At 43.0% G+C, this 21,276-nt stretch overlaps 1 protein-coding gene across 2 annotated transcripts in view; it reads left to right on the forward strand.

The window, feature by feature from the left end:
- The window catches only part of LOC147888296 (putative prolyl 4-hydroxylase 10), a 44,111-nt gene that overhangs the window by 13,267 nt on the left and 9,568 nt on the right, over positions 1 to 21,276 (forward strand). For both annotated transcript variants that reach the window (XM_087393123.1, XM_087393124.1), the window contains exons 2-3: positions 3,570 to 3,663; positions 18,562 to 18,659. In XM_087393123.1, coding sequence (XP_087249249.1) covers positions 3,570 to 3,663; positions 18,562 to 18,659 — 192 coding nt within the window. The remainder of the gene's footprint in view (positions 1 to 3,569; positions 3,664 to 18,561; positions 18,660 to 21,276) is intronic.

A 21,276-nucleotide genomic window follows, 5' to 3' on the forward strand; every position in this document is an offset into this window, starting at 1 on the left:
CCAATCGGAGTCCATTTGCCCTCTCATAATCGGGTCACATGAGGTGCATTTGTTATCAGATCTTCATGTCAGCTTACAGACATAGATAATTGGGGATGTTCTATCCTTATATGCTATCCTGCTCTATTCTATCTCGTCATGCCTAAATTGGAGCATTTGTTGAAGATTGAGCCCTCAATAGGCTGAATTAGGGCAAATTGTGCAATTGGCCAGGTGGACTGTTTCTACACAGGGTTCAAGCAGTGTTTCCAAACAGTGCTCAGACAGTGTTCTAAATAGTGTCCAGACTGTGTTCTCATATCTAGATTGGTTTGAGTTACAAAGATGCCTGCAAGGAGAAGCAGCCTATGGGAGAGCTTGACTCCATCCCTTAGGATGATGCTGTAATTGATACTACAAAAATCTGAATTTGTATGATTGGATATATTCTAATCTTACAAAGGTATATATAATGTTGGGCCATCAGGATGTCGCTGGTAGTGACAAACAAGGGACTACAGATGGCACCTCACATGTGCAAGCTTCTCAAGGCCAAGAATGGTTATTTGGATCCTATATTGCAGGTGCTTGCAGAGATGGCAGTGGATTAAGGCTAATGGACTAAAGATGCAGAATTCTTTTGCCACTATGAATAGAAGGCTTGACCAGCTGAAAAGAAATCAAGTTTGTGAGGGGAAAAAGCCCATGGACCCTACCCAAGATGATGATACAGATTCAGATGATGGTATGCCTGCTGAACCTTCTGCTGATCCTATTGGTTTTATGTGTTCAGCAAGGATAGCCTATCATACAAGTGGTGTGACAGTACATAGGAGTATCACCTTGAGTCTGGATCCATTTTAATTTTTCCTTCATCTAGTGTATGTCCGTATCTCAAATAAGAAACTCACTCTTCTTAGCATTTGTGAATAGCCAATTCTCCTTCAAGAGTTCAAATATAACCTCAAGTGCCTTCTATGTTCATCTTTATCCTTGCTGAAACTAATAATAATGATATTGTCAAAGAATGTCCCCACAAAAGATCTATGTTTCCAAAATTTTCGGCATATCATCTTATTAAAGATAGCTAGAGCATTACTTAAATCAAAAGGTACTACCAGAGACTCATACAAACCTTATGATGTTCAGAAAGCCAGGCTATCTTCATTCCCTTCCTTATCTAATTCTCTAAATCAAGTAAGAACGAACAAAATTCTTGAAAACTTTTGCTCATCATGGAAATAAGACTTGCTGAAGCTTCGGCTGTAATAGTGACGTCACGTCCACATGTCGAAGTGTCAGTGTCTTCTCACAATAATAATATGTTGGCTATGTCTGGTAATGCCAAGGCTTTCCCAAAATGACATTCACATCAGCTAATGGACCAACTGAAAATCCAGATGATCCAAATACCCCGGCAAATGAACTTTCAGCATGATCCAAATTGGAACAAGGAGGATTTATCCACGAATCGAATTCACACGACCTAATAGATCTCCATACAAGGTGAATAAAGCACAAGAAGATGAAATTTAAAAACAAGTTCAAGAATTGTTGGACCTTTCCGTTTACAAGTTCTTCTATCTTTAAAGAAAGATAGATCTCGGTGTATGTGTGTGGACTACAAAGCTCTAAACAAGAGACTATCAAGACTAGGTTTCCAATCCCTCGAACTGATGAGGTTTTTGACAGCTTAAGAGTAGTTATCATTAAGTAAGGATAACACCCCAAGATATTGACCGAACTTGGTAAAGTCTTAGGCAAATCTGTTAGAAAGCAATTGTCATATTCCTCTACGAACTGTCTCTGTAGTGAAGAATTTGGCATATCTCTAAAAGCATGATTCAAATGAGGTTCTATGCTGAGCAATGAAGCTTATTCCGGGGAAATAATACAGTGAGTCGAACCTGCATCGAAAAGACATGAAAAGTGTGGGCTAGATCATCTCCTTCGCATCCTCAAATATCTCCTTCACTTGTGCTTTACCCTTTTCAGCCTTTTGTTGGACTGTTCTCTTTCTTTTACAAAATGGACAATCCAAAAATTTATGCACACCAGCACATCTGATGCACAAACCTTGCTTTCTATATTTCTGCATTGTCTCCTTCTCAACCCTTTGCTTTGAAGGGCATGCAAAGATGGAACCGATTCACAAGATAAAGAAATTAAGATTAATATTATATTTGAGAAGTTCCCTTAGTCCAAATGGGTAAAGTCTCTGAGGCACTTGCAAAGTATTGTGCCCATCGGATATGGTCTGCATGGTCAAAGTTGCATTAGACCATGTTTTTCACCAAGTCTTGTGCACATCGTCTCAAAAAACATGCTCTAAGGTGTGTTATGCAAACACGCACATACCTGATGGGAAAGATACTTTGTACATGCCTCATTCCAATGTATGTTGAGGCACGTGCACAGTGTCATTCCTATTGGATACGTTTTGCACGGTCGAAGTTGCATTAGACCATGTTTTTTAACAAGTGTTGTACACAATGGTCAAAAAACATGCTCTGAAGTGTGTTATTCGAATGTGCACGTATCTGATGGGCATGATACTTTTCACATGCATCAATACCACCTATCTTGAGGGATGTTCAAAAAAGCCAATTTTGAGTGTCCTGACACCCCTTATGTTGGAGATCAAACATTGGCTTTCGTCAAGGAAGATTTTTATTAGCTAAAGGTAGATTGATATCGAACCTAATGTTTAGGAATGCCAACAATACCAAGTCAATAAAATGGAATGCCTGCAACAAGGTAGCTTGTGGTATCCATTGGAAATCCCCTATAAAAAAAGAGAGTATTTCCATGGATTTTGTAATTGGATTGCCACGAATCGATTGTGGACATGATACTCTACCGAGTGTGGGCATGCTGCCATTTGGGTGGCAGTGGATAGATCAAGTAACTAGGATGGCCAAGCTCATTCTAATGAAGACTACATAGGTGTTTAAGAAATTGGACAATAATTTGAGTATTATCATCCTGAATTAGATGGACCAATGGATCGAGTGAATCAGACGCTTGAGATATGCTACGAGCTTATGTCTCACAAATAATTGAATCGGGAAGAGTACCCTCTTGTGGCTGAATTTGCATATAATAGTGGAAAACATTCTGTCACTAAGTTGAGTCTATTTGTATTAAAGTGTGGATTTCAGCCTAAGGCTCCGTGGACTATTTGCCTAGAGAACATAAGGTCCAAGCAGCTGTTTACTTTGCTCCTAACACTTTCATAAACACAATCATTGTACAATTGTGAATATCCATCTGTTGTTTCAATGTAAAATTCATATACCATCTTGAATTTGGAGTCTGAATTGTAACTGTGTATGTCCTTCTTTGATATTTTTCTGCTTCATATGCTGGGCCTGGTCGCCTTATTACATAACCAATTTTTTATCGATTTCTAACAAGTAATAGAGAGTTTTAAAGATGGATACATGCTTTATCGTTTTATATTGATTAAGCTGAAGCTTTTGCGGTCCTAATTTCTGCTCTATATGGTGGACACTTTTCCAATGTTGTAGAGATGCTGATTTGGTTTAATATGTTCCTGTGGTCTTATTTGCCTTGTTTTTGCATGCCAGGTCTGCCAAGAAGGATGAAGAACAAACTGATGGCAAGCCACGGGTGGAATTCATTTCTTGGGAACCTCGATCCTTCGTCTATCACAACTTTCTGGTGCTCTACTAATATAACAATTGCTAAAAGAGATTATTGAAAAAGAATGACAAAAAGCATCCATTTGGGAGAGAGAGAGAGAGAGAGAGAGAGAGAGAGAGAGAGAGTCTATTAATGTCCATGGGAGACCAACAGGAAAAAAACCATCTAGTACATCTGCTTTAGGGAGGGCACATGGCAGCTCCCAGGGAGTGCAAAAGCAACCCCGATTATTTAGAGTACCTACATAATAGTCTGAAAGAGTAATCAGCCATACATCAGTTTAAGACTGAGAGTCTTTAGGTTTGGATTTAAACTCTTTGATTAGTGCTATGCCTTCACGGAAAACTTCCCATTTTCCATTCTTCCTAGCAACCCTGACTTTAGCTAATTCCGTTGCTTTATTCTTCAATCAAGCTCGTGTAAGTTCCTCAACTATCCATATCTTAATCCCTTTCAACTTGTAAGATTGTCGAAGAAGCTTGATCCGTAAATCTAGCGACTTAAGTGTAAGGATAGTATGTCCTCTGGAGTGTCGGATATTAGTTGCTCCGTCACCATTATCATCATTATGAGAGAGAGAGAGAGAGAGAGAGAGAGAGAGAGAGAGAGAGAGAGAGAGAGACGACTGTCTTTGAGAGGCCTTGCAGGCCTATGAGACAAGTACAATCAAAGAGTGACTCATACAAGCCCTGTGGGCTGAGGCAAAGGGCTCGCTAAGGCCTTTGCTGAGTGCTATACTAATAATCTCAAAAATTAGTGCTCAAAAATACATATCCAAGTTGCATGGTGGGAATGCGAAGATGTATCGTGTATCTATCTGTCCCGTCATCTCTTGTTGTGGCGGGGGCCGTGGCCTCTGTGATCTTTATATCTGGTGGGCCATATCAAGAGTGAAACCTTGGCTCAGACGGTCTTCTCTAAGGAGTAGTGGCGTCCTATAACGAGGTCGCATACGTGTGCCAGACGCCCGGATCTGCGTTGGGGATGGGTGGTTTACCGTCAAAGAGAAGCCTCCATGCAAAAGCAGGATCCCCACTGAAAAGATGGGTGGCTTACCCTTAGAGAGAAGCCACCTCTTATAGCGTGTTCAAGTGATGTGGTATCCGTTGTGCCTCACGCGTCGTAAGGTGTCCTAAATCCCATCACGTATAAGGTGATATCTCATCTCTCGGCACTCATCATTAGACCATGGTTTCTAGGGCATCTTTCTAGCTAGGGGGCATGCTGCAGATCGAGTCGTGGGGAAGGATCTGGTGGCGACACCATAGTCTTGTGGTTGGAGTGGTGGTCAAGATGCTGAACACCAGATTGGAATGATTAGCGCCAAGTAGGGAGGAAGGGACAGTAAGATCATGCATCACAAAGGTTGGGGAACCCATCATGTAGTCCACTATACTTGTCCCCCTCCATGTGCATCTCCAATAGGTGTCGGCCATATCCTGTGACCTATGGTGCATCCTTTAAGTGCCTCACTATCCCAAGCTCTATTGGATCTATCTCTAGTACTCTGAGGGGTTAGATCCAAAGTCAAGCAAACCCATCTGCTTGCTCCTTTGTGCGCATTGGAGTCCTCAAGAGGAGGATCTCATGCTTCCTAGGAAACTCAATGATATCACCATATATCATCTTGTATGGGCTGTGACCCTTTGTGGTGACCTCATGCACAGATGATGATGTGTATGGGAGGGAGTCGCATACTGCAATGTCATGTGTCAAGCGATTGAACTCAAATCTACATGTTGTGTGCATTGTCCTCCTTCCGCATCACAAGTATAAACGGTCTCTAAAGAGGACTGCCACTCTTTTAGAGCCTCGTATCCCATTGTTTCTCCTCATCTCCCTCTTATGAGCTGACCCCGAGGTGTATCTTGCCACTATGGGCCATCTCCTCTCTAGGCTCTCGTGTGTCTCAGGGTAGAAAATCACATTTCTGTCGGTTTAGGTCTCTGAGAAACCCCTTAGGTTGGACTGGAGGGTACCATTACAGACCAGAGGGTACCATTATAGACTGCCATATGCAATTTGTTTTGTGCTCTCATCTCATGGGCTTCACACCGTCATGTGCTGTCCAATTCCCCTTCTTCTCTTTCTATTCTTTCAACTCTCTCTCAGATAATCAATTTGCTATCTCTATAGGCAGCCGACTTCCCTTCCTACCTGATGCCATCACACGTACCATCCTCACCCTTCGGTGTTCTTGTTATAGGATTGTGAGATCATCATCCAAGAAAGTCCTAGTTCCCATTAATGTTGCCCTCATACTCATGAGGGTGGACCTATCCGTTATTGTGCGGAATTTGTCACCAATTGGTATTTCTTCCAAGAAATAAAGAAATAAAGAGGAGTCTTTATCAAATTGACTACGGTCAAAGAAAGTTGACTTTGGTTAAGTAGAAAAAGTTTTATTGTTTTTACTTTTGCTGTGCATTGGTAAAAGAGAGCTATGGGGATGCTCACAAGGGGTTAGGATTAGTCCAAGAACTAGGAATGCGTTCATTTCGCTAACCTTTAATGGGTTAAACTGTTGGAATTTGTTTGTGCCATGTGTAGGACCTAAGAGAGTGCAAAAAGGACCCAAGAGTGGGGAGAAAAGTGTAAAAAGCAGGTCCCACAAGTCTCACAAAGTAAAGACAAGGGGGCGTCTCATTAAAAGGAGGGCCCACAAGATTAAAAGGTGCCCAAAAGCTCCAGAGCACCAGATTTAGAAGGAAAAAGGCTAAAAGCTTGTTTTTTTGTAAAAGTAGCTTTTAGAAAGTAGGCCCTAGCTTTTTGCTAGGCCTAGTTTATAAAAGAAGGGCCCCTGGCCTCCCTGATTCATTGAAGATTGTACTCAGACTTATGCTCTTTCAGGACTCTTTCATGAGCCAGTTGTACAAAGATTATTCTATTGCAATAAAGACCTTGGGGGGGTCCAGCCCTTATTTTTGGGCCCCAGTGTGGTGTCTTGTATTCTTTCTCTCTCCCAGACCCCTCTTTCTATTGCTGCGATTCACTTCTACTCCTCCCAGGTTGAGTTGCGATTCATTCCAGCATCATATCTTTGACTCTCTGAAGCTACAGGTGCCCGGAAAGAGTACAGCTGTAACGATCCAGTTCCACCCCTTCTGGAGGATCATCTACTTGCTGTGATTAGGGTTTCCAGCCCTACCTGGTGCCCAGAGATGCTGCGAATTGACTCCAAAGCACCTAGACCTGCTGCGAATTGATTCCAAGGAGCCTAGCACTGCTGCGATTTGGTCTAAGGGTGCCCAAGATCCTCTACAAGCTATTCTAGGGAATAGAGCCATATTGTGATTTGTTCCAGAAGCTGTTTTGTTTGTTGCAAACTGCTCAAAAGTGTCATAATAGCAGAGTGATTTTATTGCTTAAGTATTTTCAAGTATCTTAAGGTTTGGTTACAGTAGTATCAGAGCATAGGATTTCCACTTTCCTTGGTGGAAACGGTTCAAGGCTAGCACGCAGCTGTGAATCAAGGTGAGGCACACCTGTTTTTGTATCGGTTCGAGTGTTGGAGGGTGAGGCGCACCGACTGTGGCATGATTCTTGCGCGAGAAGGTGGGGCGCTCCTGTTTGTGAACTAATACACATCCAAGAAGGTGGGGCACTCCCGTTTGGAGGCTCAACACCAGGAGCTGAGGCGCATCTTTCAGGAGGCACAAATTCGTCTTGGGCAGACGTCTGTTCTCTCTCTATGGCCCTATCTCTTGGGGCTATTTTCTTCTCTTCTCTGTGATCTATGAAGTGGGAAAGACGTTCATCTTGTCGTCATCCTTGGTGATGTGCTCCCAATCTCTTGCTCAAAATTCTCGCAGCAAAAAGCAATTTCTTTTCACAAAAAGCATCTGCTTCTCTTAGAAAAAACACCCGCTTTTCACAAAACGCGGCCTTCTTTTCTCCAAAGTTGTATGAAAGAGGCAATAAAAGCAGCAAAAAGCAATGGAAAGCAGCAGTTGCTATTTTGTTTTTCTCATCATCGACGTGGCTTATCAGCCCTTTTAGTTGAAGCTTGTCCTTGGACAAAGTGGCTTCAAAATGTTACGGGACATCTAAAGATAAGTATTTCTTTCATGTTTATTAAGCTCGCCTTATTCTGATTTAAAGATCTAACCCTTGTATCTTATTACGGGGATAGAAGTGTGTTGTTTCCTTGATTGTTTCAAGAATCAAAAGCGAAGCACACGAGATTGCTTATACATACATATGTGGTCCTAAAGTATTCCTTGATGGGACAAGCTAGTTATTTCGAGTTATATTTCAGTTTTGGAGGATCCCAAGTTATTGTGTACGAGTGATATAGTCTCTATTATGGAACCAGTTTTCTGTGACTTATGTGGTCAAGGCTATGGACTATCTGTTTGGTCTCATCAAACTTTTGTATACATAGTACTAGGACAAAAGAATCTCAAAGTTATTACATCCGGTTTATGGTTTTAAGCAGCTTATGCGAAAGAGGAGAAGTGTCAGAGACTACTTGAATATCTTTTATGAATTGAAGAGTTAGATTCATGAAAGATTCAAGATCAAACCCTATTTGAGGGTAGTATGTTCAAAGTTGGCAAGTTGATAGTCATGCACTTGATTTTATGATCTTCAATTAGGGAATTGAGTTATGATAACTAGTCATGATCATTAGTTATGTTCTTATGGATGATGAGATGATCAAGTATCCGATCCTTTATGGTGGAATTCCATGTGGTCGTTATTGACCAAGTATTTCAGTTTCAAGTTATATTATCTCAGTTCCAGAGGAGTTTCATTTATGATATTTAGTTTTGTTGTTTTCGTGTTATGGAGCATGACATGCTCAAGTATCAGCCCTCAATATGGCAGTATTTTATGGTCATTATTGACCCATTATTTTCTTCAGGATTCTATTATTCAATAGTTTCCATTGGGAGTTGTTTTATACAAGAACTCTTATGGTTTCTCATGGATTGTTATGGCCAAAGCGAAGAAATTTACAATTCATCTGTCAATTATATGTCCTTTTGGACAGTTTGAGAACTCTCCAAGTTTACGTCTGACCAGCATGAGTATGGGTATGGAGATTATCACTTCATTCATAAAGATTTGAGAGGATTCTCAAAGAAAGAGGATATGGAAAGATTCCAAGAAACAACTTTATTGAGGCCAAGTATCTTTTTTATGTTGATAAAGTTTGCCTTATGAAGATCTTAGCCTTGTATTGCCATACAAGGAGAAAAGTGGACTGTTTTCTTGAATTTGTTTCAGGAAGACACGTCTCATGAATGAGAAGTCAATGAGTAGATATGCCCAAATATTGGCCATGTGATTTATTGCTTTCTTTTTATTCAGATTTAAAGATGGAGTTGCAGCTAAAGCAGCTGAGGGGAATACAGAGCTCTTGGAAGAAACAATCATTTCAGAACTATCTTTAGTCCGGCTTGTGAAAGTCAAAAAAGAAGCAGTCAACTCCAAGTGAAAGGGGCATGGATTTGCCAAGAATGAAGGACATTATAAGTACTGGATGGGAAACTTCTGTGAGCGTATCTACAGACATTATGTTGATTCTTAGAAACAGAGATGTCAAGAGCTTTGTCATTCCAAGGAATTTGGACCAATATGATCGAGAATGGCACCAAATTGAAAGGACTCAGGTGGGTCGATCATAGCAAGAGGATTATTGTATAGCAGTGGCATGGAAAATGCCTGGATGGAATAATTAATCTAGATTCTTAAAGAAGGGCCTATGGCTGCCCAGTGCTCTTAAGGACTCAGGTGGGTCGATCATAGCAAGAGGATTATTGTATAGCAGTGGCATGGAAAATGCCTAGATGGAATAATCAATCTAGATTCATAAAGAAGGGCCTATGGCTGCCCAGTGCTCTTAAAGAGCAAGAACCGCCAAGAAAAAAAAAGGGCCTATGGCTGCCGAGTGCTCTTAAAGAGCAGGAAATACCAAGAAAAAGAAGGGCCTATGGCTGCCCAGTTCTCTTAAAGAGCAGGAAATGCCAAAGAAAAGCAAGAATCTCCATGCGGAAAGCAAGTGTTTTAGATGCAGAAAGAGGGGCGTGTGGCTGCCTATTGCCCTGGAAGGCCAGTCGGCCAAAAGGAGCAGAGAATGCCACAAGACTTTCTAAGTCAATGATCGGAAGTTGCCAGATTCCAAGATACTCTTTAGGTGGAACAGATGGAGGAGATTCTCCAACAAGAACAGACTGTGTACCACACACAGAAGAAAAGCACCCAGAGGCAAGTATATCTGCGCATATCTTGCCAAGTATCAGAACTATTAGACAATTGATACCAAGAGAGGAGGTATCCCCAAGTTTTGAAGCTTTTTAGTTGAGGACAACTGATTAGAAGCCGAGGAGATGTCACTAGAGAGTCTTTATCAAATTGACTACGGTCAAAGAAAGTTGAGTTTGGTTAACTAGAAAAAGTTTTATTGTTTTTACTTTTGCTGTGCATTGGTAAAAGAGAGCTATGGGAATGCTCACAAGGGGCTAGGATTAGTCCAAGACCTAGGAATGCATGCATTTCGCTAACCTTTAATGGGTTAAAGTGTTGGAATTTGTTTGTGCCATGTGTAAGACCTAAGAGAGTGCAAAAAGGACCCAAGAGTGGGGAGAAAAGCGTAAAAAGCAGGTCCCACAAGGCTCAAAAAGTGAAGACAAGGGGGCGCCTCATTAAAAGGAGGGCCCACAAGATGAAAAGGCGCCTAAAAGCTCCAGAGCACCAGATTTAGAAGGAAAAAGACTAAAAGCTTGGCTTTTTGTAAAAGTAGCTTTTACAAAGCACACCCTATCTTTTTGCTAGGCCTGGTCTATAAACAAAAGGTCCCTGGCCTCCCAGATTCATTGAAGATTGTACTCAGACTTGTGCTCTTTCATGAGCCAGTTGTACAAAGATTATTCTATTGCAATAAAGACCTTCGAGGGGGTCCAGCCCTTATTTATGGGCCCTAGTGTGGTGTCTTGTATTCTTTCTCTCTCCCAGACCCCTGTTTCTATTGCTGCGATTCACTTCTACTCTTCCGAGGCTGAGTTGTGATTCATTCCAGCATCATATCTTTGACTCTTTGATGCGTACAAGTGACCGGAAAGAGTGCAGCTGCAGCGATCCAGCTCCAGCCCTTCTGGAAGATCATCTACTTGCTGTGGTTAGGGTTTCCAGCCCTACCTGGTGCCCAGAGATGCTGCAAATTTACTCCAAAGCACCCAGACCTGCTGCGAATTGATTCCAAAGAGCCTAGCACTGCTGCGATTTGGTCTAAGGGTGCCCAGGATCCTCTACAAGCTATTCCTTGGAGTAGAGCCATATTGCGAGTTGTTCCAGAAGCTGTTTTGTGTGTTGCAAACTGCTCAAAAGTGTCATAATAGCAGTGATTTTATTGCTAAGTATTTTCAAGTATCTTAAGGTTTGGTTACAGAATCTCACTACGAGTGGCCTTGCCGGTGCGATGGTCTTGCCCACTCTCCAGCCTGCCTTGCAAATAATGTTGACACCCATCTTGGTGAACATGGCTTTGTCATCTGCATTAAAGGTATCACCTACTGCTAGGCCTCTGACCAGACCATTTAGGACTTCTTGTCCCGACTGTCCCTTATTGATTTGCTGCTTGCGCTCAGCATGTTTCCCTTGTATGGTGGCCTGCATAGCTGCAATGTCTTTCCTGAGATTGGCATTTTCTGTTTTGAGCTCTTCCATGGCTTTGCAAATCCCCTCTAGAGTCACTTTCATGCATGCAACTTGTCTTGGAGGCTGAATTTTTCAGATTCCCACCCTGCTTTTTCCTTCTCCCATTCTCCTCTCTTGGCCTTCTCTTTTCTCCATTCTTCCTGCAATTTTCCCTCTTGCTTTTTTATTTCAGCCAATGTCTTGTTCGCGTGTGTTTACTCAGCTAGTAGGGCACTTCTGTGTCTTCCAGATTGATCAACTATTGTGTCCTGGACTCCTCTCTAAAGGGAGTACTTGGAATGCTGCATTGGCAGGATCCCCATTAGGATGGCTGCTGCGGGGCTTTTGTCCACCCTTCTATTGACCTGGTGTGCTTGAAAGTTAGGGTCTCGGTCCTTGCATCTCTCATCCATCTCCTCACCTATGAAGAAGTCTGCAATCTCGATGTTGTCTATGGCCGTGTCCCATTGTGGGTCTCATGAGTTGAAATGGGCAAGGTACCTAAGATACTCTCTAATTGTGTCTGTCCCAACTATTGTCTGCAGAAGTGTGGAATGCCGACAAAGATATATAATGGGGGACATTGCTCAGAAGACATTTGGTTACGCTAACTACGAACTTAGTGCTTTGTGCGCCCCTTGTGCCTCCAATTGATGGCTTCGCCTATCAAGTGCATGAAAGCTAAGATGTACTTCTCATTATCCAAGGTTTGCATAGTAGAAAAATCTCTCTCCAATTGGTCTTTCGTCGTATTTGTCGAAGTTGGCTTGTGAAATCTCACTAGTGGGTATCCTGCAGCCGAAGATTATAGATGAGGCCAAGAATTACATACGGAAGTGTTTCGCTATAGAATCAAACTTCATACACTGTGTGTACTTCACAATCATAGATGTGTGTGTGTGTGTGTGCAAGTTAGAATAGACAGTGCATCTAAGACAAATACAGAAGCATCACTTAGAGGTTTCCGTCCGTCCACACACTGGACACAATATGAAAGGAGAGGTGGAGTCCCACCAAACCGTAATCCTCTGATCTTACCAAAGTGTCCTCTTACTATCTGCCTGGCACCTCTAGATCTCTGAGCCCGCATGCTCCTTTGAGCTTATGAGTGATCCCTTCCACCTTGCTGTCTGGGTAGCGAGCCTGGGTGGGAAGCACCTTGAGCTAAGTCTGCAGCCCTTGTAGGCCTCCTTCACCTCCTATGTATAGGCCCAAGGATGGTCCTCCTGCTGCTCCTTCCTGCTCTTGGATCGCTGCTCCAAGTGATGCCTTGGGGAGGCCCAAATGCCCCTTTTTATAGGGGCTGAGCCCCCCTCCAAACTGGCCAACTTTCCTGCCCCTATTAGCTGGTCTGTAGGCCGACCCACAGCTCTTGATTAGGGCATGTGGGGACCCCCATTGGGCTGTGTGCTGGCCGACCTGGTTGGCCAGCAAACCAGCCAGCCAGTGCCCTTTGCACTCCTTTTCACTGCCACAGGCCCCATGCTGCTGCCCTGGCCTCCTTCGGATTTCTTGTACTACCCTCCCGACATGCTGATGCAGACCCCAGGCTGTTGCTGACATCATCACTTCATCAGTGCCTTGTCTTCTTGCTGGTTTCCCTGTGCAGACCCATCCTTTCCCTGTGCAGACCCGTCCTTTCCATCTGCTAGGTGCTTCCTCACTTAGACTGCTGCCCACATGGCAGCCCATGTGCTGCCCATGTGGCAGCCCCATGTCCCATCCTAGTCTCCTATGGTCTACCCCCTGGATGCACTCATCATTTGGGGGCTCACAGGTGGGGAGGTGACCAACCCTATTCCAACATAGCTTTCCTGGAAAAGAAGGCATGACCTTGAGATGGAATGGGTCTGTCAAGCTTTGGTGCTTTGGCATGGAGCAATGACCATATCAATGCTCAATCCCGTTCCTCCTTTGCTTCTTGCGCTGCTCAAAGGCTCCCTTCTCTAGTCTCCTCTTGGGCAGCGCCCTGTGCTTCCCTGGTGTAGAAAAGGGGCCGAGGCAGATTCAAAGAAAGGGATCTCAGTGTGTTAAAGAAAGAGAACCAGAGGGCTGCTTTTGGCAAAGCTTAACAAATTACATGTGGAAGGAGGTGTCGCATCACATGTCTCTATTCTGAAAACTTGCTATCCGTGAATCTTGTATGCTAGAGAGGATGGGTCAATGGAGAAGGCATGACCTCCCTCTATCAGCCATTCAACCATCCCCCAAGTGAAGTCTCGTTTGCATCCTTTGCATGCTAGCCACAATCCGGAGGGCTCCCATCCAGATACTCTGTGCTGTTGGGCAGCCCCCGAGACAAATATGCGACAAACAACAATAGATAACCGCTAAGGGAACCTATTGCTCCAACCAATGATGCTCTCTTAAGGGGGACCAGGCTGCCCCTTCCAATTAAAGATGTCAACCTTTATGAGTCGTGTATGAGAAAGAAAGAAAGAAAGAGAGAAAAAGGGCACCTCCTCCACTCTGTCCGATTGCCTACAAGAACGGGCCAAAACTAGTCACCAAGATCCCATTGAATCTCTCGAGAGGTTGGCCCTCCCATAACCATAGGCGCTACCTTATCCCCTCTTGTCTTGCCGAGACTAGATCTGGGTCAATGGTCTAGCCCTTGCCCAAGCAGCCTAATAGTTTGACTCTGCCACTTGAGCGAATTCAGAACCTCCTGAAGCTCAACAATCTCGGGCTGGAGAAGGCCCCAGGCACCACTCTACAAAGTATTCATTGGTAGAAGCCAAGGGATTGCCACAAAAACTGGATCTAGAGAGGCACCCCCATCCTTGAAAACTGTCCGTAACCAGTAATGGTGATCCGAGGCAGTGTGCAATCCCTACCACCATGCCTCGGAGATCGCTGTGTCGATCTGTGCCGAGTCTGGCCCCTAAGATGAGAGAGTGCTTGCCCTCGTGACTTTGACTCAGCGGTAAGGTGGCTCCAAGTCCCAAAAGACCTAGTTGGGCCATTGTCTCACTGTGCCCAACCCATGTGTGTCCGTTCCCCTAGCAAGAGTCCCTCTTGGTCCCTCACCTTCGGATGCCATATCAGTGGCTGCCTCTCAAACTCCTTTGGGCTTGTAAGTATGGCTCAAAGGAGTTGTCTAGGTAATTGTTGCCAAACCTTGTGAAGGCTCCTGATCAGGGGGGTAGCCCTTCTCTGTGAAAATCCACCTGTGGGACTGCTGCCACTAACCCCTTGTATGGGGGGTGTTCCTTGGAAATCAGTTTTTAATAGTGGCCTTGTTGAGATCTCTGTAATCATTGCAAATGCGGTATGAGCCATGTTTTTTTTTTACAAGAATCAATGGGGAAGCAACTCCCGTACGTGCCTTGCTACTTCCTCCGGTTCCACTTTAGAGAGGCGGTCTGGAGCCCTGTGGCATGATCAATATCTCTCTTTGGAAGTAACTGACATTGCATACTTTAGCAAAATCTGAGAGCAGCTGTGGCATTTCCACATGCTTCACTTGGGGGATGCTTCCTGTTTGAGTCACTGATACTTTCAACGCTTAAATGGCACGTTCTTTCTTGAGCTCCTAGGCCAGCTTCCTCGCTGAAATAATCTGCATTTTTGGGGCTGTCAGCGCCTGCAAGGCCACGGTTTTGCCCTTAATGTGCAAAGAGGAGAGTCATTGGCATTCAAGTAACCCAGGAATTTCATCCAGTCACATCCTAAGACAATGTCAATAGGACCTAATGCTAAGAGATCTCGTGCAATGTCGTAACCACGAGAGAGTCGGATCCTCGCATTCTGGCAAAATAGCCTGCTAATCCATTAGCAACCTCAACTCTCAGCCCATGGTATCTCTGTCTATGGCAACAAGCCTCACCTTCTGCAAGGTCCTAGTCTTAATGAAACTGTGTGTGCTCCTGCCGTCCACAAGCATATGAATAGTCCTGCCCTTAATGCTGGCTTTCAAGAATCAATCTGAGTGTCTCAGCACTTTTGGCACCCATCAATGCATCGAAAGATATTGAGTAGCGTGTCGGCTGAGCATCCCAATATTGCTCCTCCTTATCTACATGGGCATTTCCATCAGCATCATTCCATGTATGGAATGGCTAGCAGCGTGATGCTCGACAAAAGAAACCCTAGGATTATGACATGGAATAACCCTGTTGGGCTGAACCCTGTGTATGTGATGCGTATGCCCTAAGCTGAGTAGTACTGCCTAGATTAAAGGGAAACTCAAAACCACTACCGACTCCAGCGTTTGGAGTTTGTCCTGACTCGTGTGCTTCACATGTCTCCTCGTGAGTCACATCAAGGAAGGAGTCACACCTGTCTCCTTGTGAGTCACATCAAGGATCTCATAAGCATCCACCAACTCCTTATCATTTGTGAGCCCTATGATCATGCTAAGTTTGGTTGTCGCAATATTCCTCATTGTTGCAAACCTCCCTATGCTCGATAGGGCATTTCTCGCCACGATTTTCCCTCTTTATGCTGTCCATGATGGCTCTGGTATGCTCTTTAATGTCTGATTTTTCTGCTACAGGATTAGGCTTCCCTCCTGGCTTTGCATTGGGATGCCTATAAGGCCTTGCATATGGCATTGTGCTGCCCGATATTGTTGGGAAACTGGGAAATAGGGCTGGCTGCTGCTACAGTTTCGGTCATGCCACTCAAAGCATTTTGGGTTTCTTCTCAGCCTTCAATGGAGTCCCATGTGTGCTGGCCATAGCCTGCTTGTACCTGTCAGCATACTTGGGCGCAAACATCTCCTCGAGCTTGGCAGCTCGCTCAATGGTTTGGGGCTAGTGAGCCCTCACATAGGAGGAAAGCCCCTCTCAGATATGTTATGCACAAAGAGCGAAAGCCTTCAAAAATGCTTTAAATACTCTTTGAACCAATCCAGTCTGTGTTAATGCATAATATTCTGCTAAGTACTGCTCGAGTACTAGCGGGATACAAAGGTGGTGACCATCAGCCCCTTAAACTGTGCCCATATGGCTGGTCTTTATGAAGAGTCCCTCATGTACCGGCACCATGTGAGAGCATAACCCTACAAATGCATCCCTGCAAAAATGATGTGCTCGTCATCTTGGTTAAGGTAGAAGTGAACATGAGAGAGAGAGAGAGAGAGAGAGAGAGAGAGAGAGAGAGAGAGAGAAGAGAGAGAGAGAGAGAGAGAGAGAGAGAGAGAGAAGAGAGAGAGAGATTTTGTTCCAGTTTTTTGGAAGAATTTCTTTCTTGATTTGCTTGTTTATTTTTGCTCAGTCACCTTCTTCCTTTCTTCTTTATTTGTTGTTTTCTTTCTCTTTTGTGTATTTGACGTATTTTAGTAAGCATTGGGTTTGCCCAAGAGACTCCGCGGGTCTGTAGAAACCCAGTATAGCTTCTTATGCTTGGGCACTAATAACGACATAAGTGTTGCTTTGCTTGCTAAGTATGTTTTTCAAAAACTTTTTGCTACCTCTTTTTTCTTCTCTTTCGTTTTCTCTTTTTTTTATATGTAGATTTTTGGACTTTAGAACAACAAAAAGTCTAAATTTGTGCGATTGGATATATTCTAGTCTTACAAAGGTATATATAATCTTCTAACTTTGTGAGCCATTCCTCTAGCTCATGGGGGGTGCGTGTGTCAACTTAAAATATCAAACAGTTAACCAAACATCCAAGCGTTTGGACGTTTCCAAAGGTCAAACTTTTTTTGGCAGGTCCCATCAAAAGAGGGTAAAATGTAATTTGGAGCCTCAATGCCATTTTTATTATTGGAGAAGCCGCCTTTCGAACACCGCGAGCATCCATCTAGGTTCCCACACTCAACGTCTCCTACGCAGCCCAAATGTTATTTACAACAGATATACATAATATTTTTGAAAAATGTGCAGTACATGCATGTGCAAAAAACATGATTGTTTAAATAAAAAGTTAACGAACTTAAACGTCTGCAAACGTTTCCAAGCGCCTGCTTTGCAAACGTGTGGCAACTATGTCAATGACATCATGCTTATGGTTCACATATCTGGAGCACTTGGAAGTTAGTTTTCGAGTTGCTCAAGCATGATAAGATATATACTAAACAACCTGTGTGACTTCTTATGTAAAGAACTCAAGTATTTGGGTATATTACCTCCAAAGAAGGGAGTTAAAACTATTCTGAAGTGGCCAAGTCTGACTACTCTGCAAAAACTCTAAATATTCCTTGGTCTTTTGAGTTTCTACTGAAGATTTATCAAGGATTGTGCCGAGCATCTTGTCATAGATGTCCAGGGGTAGGCACAATATGAGCGCAAAGCCTCGGACAGCATATCAAATAGTGGGTTGTTGTCCATAAGCAACACCCTGCTGAAATGTGGAGCCTCTTGTCTAATGCACAGGCTTTGTATTGCGATATGTGCTCGGTGAAAATGGGAGTATGAACCCCTGGTTGTGCAGTCCTGCCAAATTTATCTTGAAGCAGAGGTTACATACTAAAAGACTGAGAATAGGATTGACCTCTCTCCCAATGCTGTGGATTAGCTATAAACTGGATGGTGGGTCCAACAAGAAGTTGCTCGGACATGCAGAGAATGGTCCTCAGGGCCAAGGAAGTCCCCATACTTGGAATAGACGGCTCACCTTGAAATGGCCTGAAGGACTGAAATCTAGAGCATATCCAACATTTGCCATTAAACCTTCACGTGGTGCGGAGAATGCATACTCGTTGTACGAATGATCCCCATGCTGGTGTACAGGCTGCTTGCCTTTGTCGGATAATGCATGTGTGGTAACTTGGTTTAACTGTTGGTCAATCTGCTGACCAAGTTGCTGCCTCAACTGTAGAAATGTACACGGAAGCATGGAGGACACCGCCTCAACGAACTGTGCTTGTATATCCACAAGCGTAAAACAGTCCCCCTTGCCTTGAGCTCCTTCTATTATTATGTTCATGGTATTTAAACGATCTAGAGTTGGGAGCTTGGCCTGAAACTCATTTGTGATTGGTTCTCATCTTAGTATCCCTCTCCCATTCAACTATTTTCATGCTCCAAGCCTGTCCCAATTAATGTGTGCATCAAGTTGCTTGTGATAAAGTTTATGTAGCTACTTGCTTCTTTTCTGTTATTTTGCTTGTGAATTGGGATTACGCTGTTAATTTGCAAGTCATTTGAAAAGGCTCCATCCAGTGTTCTCTCAAACAATTGTAGATTATCATCAATAATTATTCTCTCTCTCTCTCTCTCACACACACACACACACAGATATATATATATATATATATATAGAGAGAGAGAGAGAGAGAGAGAGAGAGAGAGAGTTGGAGAGTTTTTCAATGGATCTTGTGTGCAGTCAAAGGAAGAATGCGAATACTTGATAAGTCTAGCAAAACCTCACATGGTAAAATCAACAGTGGTGGATAGTGCGACAGGGAAGAGCAAAGATAGCAGGTGCGGATGAAAATACTATCTTGGTTGCATTTTCCAGATGCCTTTTACAATGTTAAATTGTTCTTTAATGCAACAGAACTAGAGGGAAGACACGTTTGCTTCTTAGAGTCATGCACACTGAATTACATAAGTCTTTTGTATGTGAATCTACAGCCATATCCAATGATTGGTCCAACAGGGATGGGTGAATCTAACTTTGTAGCCAAGGACTTCTTTCATGTGTCTTGTTGACTAGATACTCACGTCTCAAGATTGAGGCAGTGGACAGTCTACTGTTGTTCATAGTGGACGTCATGAACGTTTGGAAAGACAATATATGTATGAATGGACATAGCTTAGTCAAAAATGCAAAAATGAGGACCTTGATATAGTATGATACAATTCAACAGGGATTGGTCCAACAGGGATGGGTGAATCTAATTTTGTATCCAGGGACTTGTTTCACATGTCTTGTTGACTAGATACTCACGTCTCAAGATTGAGGCAATGGAGTCTACTTTTGTTCATAGTGGACGTCACGACTATATATGTTTGTATGGACATAGCATAGTCAAAATGCAAAAAATATTATAGTAGGATACAATTCAAGGATGCTTTAATGTTCTTACAGGGGGGAGAAGAAGGATTCCTTTAGAATCTGGAATGGCTCCAAAATATTATGGAATGGACTCACACTACATCTAGAGTAGATACATAGGTTGGATCCTATAGAGATCAGGTCCCTTATGGTGTGTGTAATGGTATGGGACACTACAGATACTTCCCATGTGTTTTCAGAGGATGAGTTTGGGCATGTTCCTAGATACATCTAGGTATTTGCGTTTGCTGTATTAGCGGACATGCACATTTCACCTTGTGTCCATATTGCGGGGTGCTGATATTGTGTTTAACTCTTTTATCTTAAGTGGTGCGTTGCCTTATTAGATAGATGACTAAGCATTACTTGGATGCTCGTTTGGGAGAGACTAAATTGAAATTGTATAGTCTTCACAAGTAGTCGTAGCTTGAATGAAGAGAATGTGGACTACTTTTTGATTAGCCTTCTCCTTTAGTGCTAGCATTTGTCACGGCTGAGTTTGCCTTTCACTTCCAGAGTGCCGAGAGAAACTCAGCACGAAGACTTTTGTATAAATGGATGCTCGAGTATGTGTGGGTGTGTGGATTTGTATGTGTGAGAGCATATGTTTATACTATGGTCTACACCCCTTGTTGGGCATTGATGACGTTAGTGGGTATGTCATAGTAGCTAGTCCGTGATGAAGTTTATGGTTCCAACCTTATGAGTGACTATCATGAGATTGAAATTGCACTGTGTTGTGTTTTTAGAGGATGAGTTTGGGCATGTTCCTAGATTCATCTAGATACAAGCGTAGCTTTGCTTACTAAGTTATCTTTAATTTTTACTTTTTCTCATTTACTCATAATTTTTGTTTAAAGTTGCTTACAAACTCCCTTCTTTCCTTTGTTCTTTTGCTGGTTTTATTAAAAAATTTAATTTGTAAGATTGGATATATTCTAGCCTTATGAAGGTAGATAATATGCCTTGGTGGTATAGTACACCAAAATACAATCAATGAAGGGTACATATATCTAGTCTTATCTCCTAAAAACACAACATAGTGCAGTTTCAATCTCATGATAGTCACTCATAAGGTTGAAAACCATAAACTCCATCACACATAGCAGGGACTAGCAACTATGACATCCCCACTGACGTCATCACTGCCCAATAGTGGGTGTAGATCATAGTAGAAAAATATTCTCTCACACATACAAATCCACATGCCCACACATACTTGAGCATCCATTTATACAAAGTCTTTGTACTGAGTTTCTGTTTGCACTCCGGAGGTGAAGGGCAAACTCAGCCATGACGAAGGCTAGCCCTAACAAAGGGTACATAGTATTGTAGGAAAATATTAATGATAAGGTGTTGGTTCATAGATGGAACAATGAGGCAAAGATGAAGCACAATGAATAAAACTTTATTCATGAGTGGTTACATATATAGGCAACTGCCTCCATGTTGGTAGATCCGAGATCCACAATTATCTCCATGATTATCTCAATTAGTCACCTCCTATGATCACTCCAAATCCACACATCACACCAACTTGACATACCTAATTGCCAAGTCACTAGAACCTTCTAGCACACCTACACTCACACACTCCTTGCATAGGACTCCTAGCCCATAGGCACACACACACACACATACATCAATTTGTCCTTCATTCCCCCCCACAAATTGATGACCTCAACCCTAGCAATAGTCCATGGGAAACTTCATGGCTTGCTCACCTCTAGTGGCAACACACATGATCCACAACGTGGTTCTCACTCTAGTTGCATCAACAGTAGACTCATTTGGGCATCCTCATCCCAACATGATCTCACTTTGACTTTGGTCTTTTGGTTTACAATATGGAGATAGACAGTGACTATGTATGGAAATCCTCATGAGTCCTACAAGGTAAAACCTCAAAAAGACTAACAATCATTTAAGGATGGACTATCCGTGGAGAGAACCATTATTGACTCAAACACACAACATAAAACTAGAAGGCAGGGCCAATGCCCTCGTGGATGAAAGTCTCCTCATTAGTAGAGGTCTTTG

The sequence above is a fragment of the Dipteris shenzhenensis genome, chromosome 22 (assembly GCF_047967505.1).
Source record: "Dipteris shenzhenensis isolate YYH24624 ecotype China chromosome 22, Dip_SZ_1.0, whole genome shotgun sequence".
NCBI lineage: Eukaryota > Viridiplantae > Streptophyta > Polypodiopsida > Gleicheniales > Dipteridaceae > Dipteris > Dipteris shenzhenensis.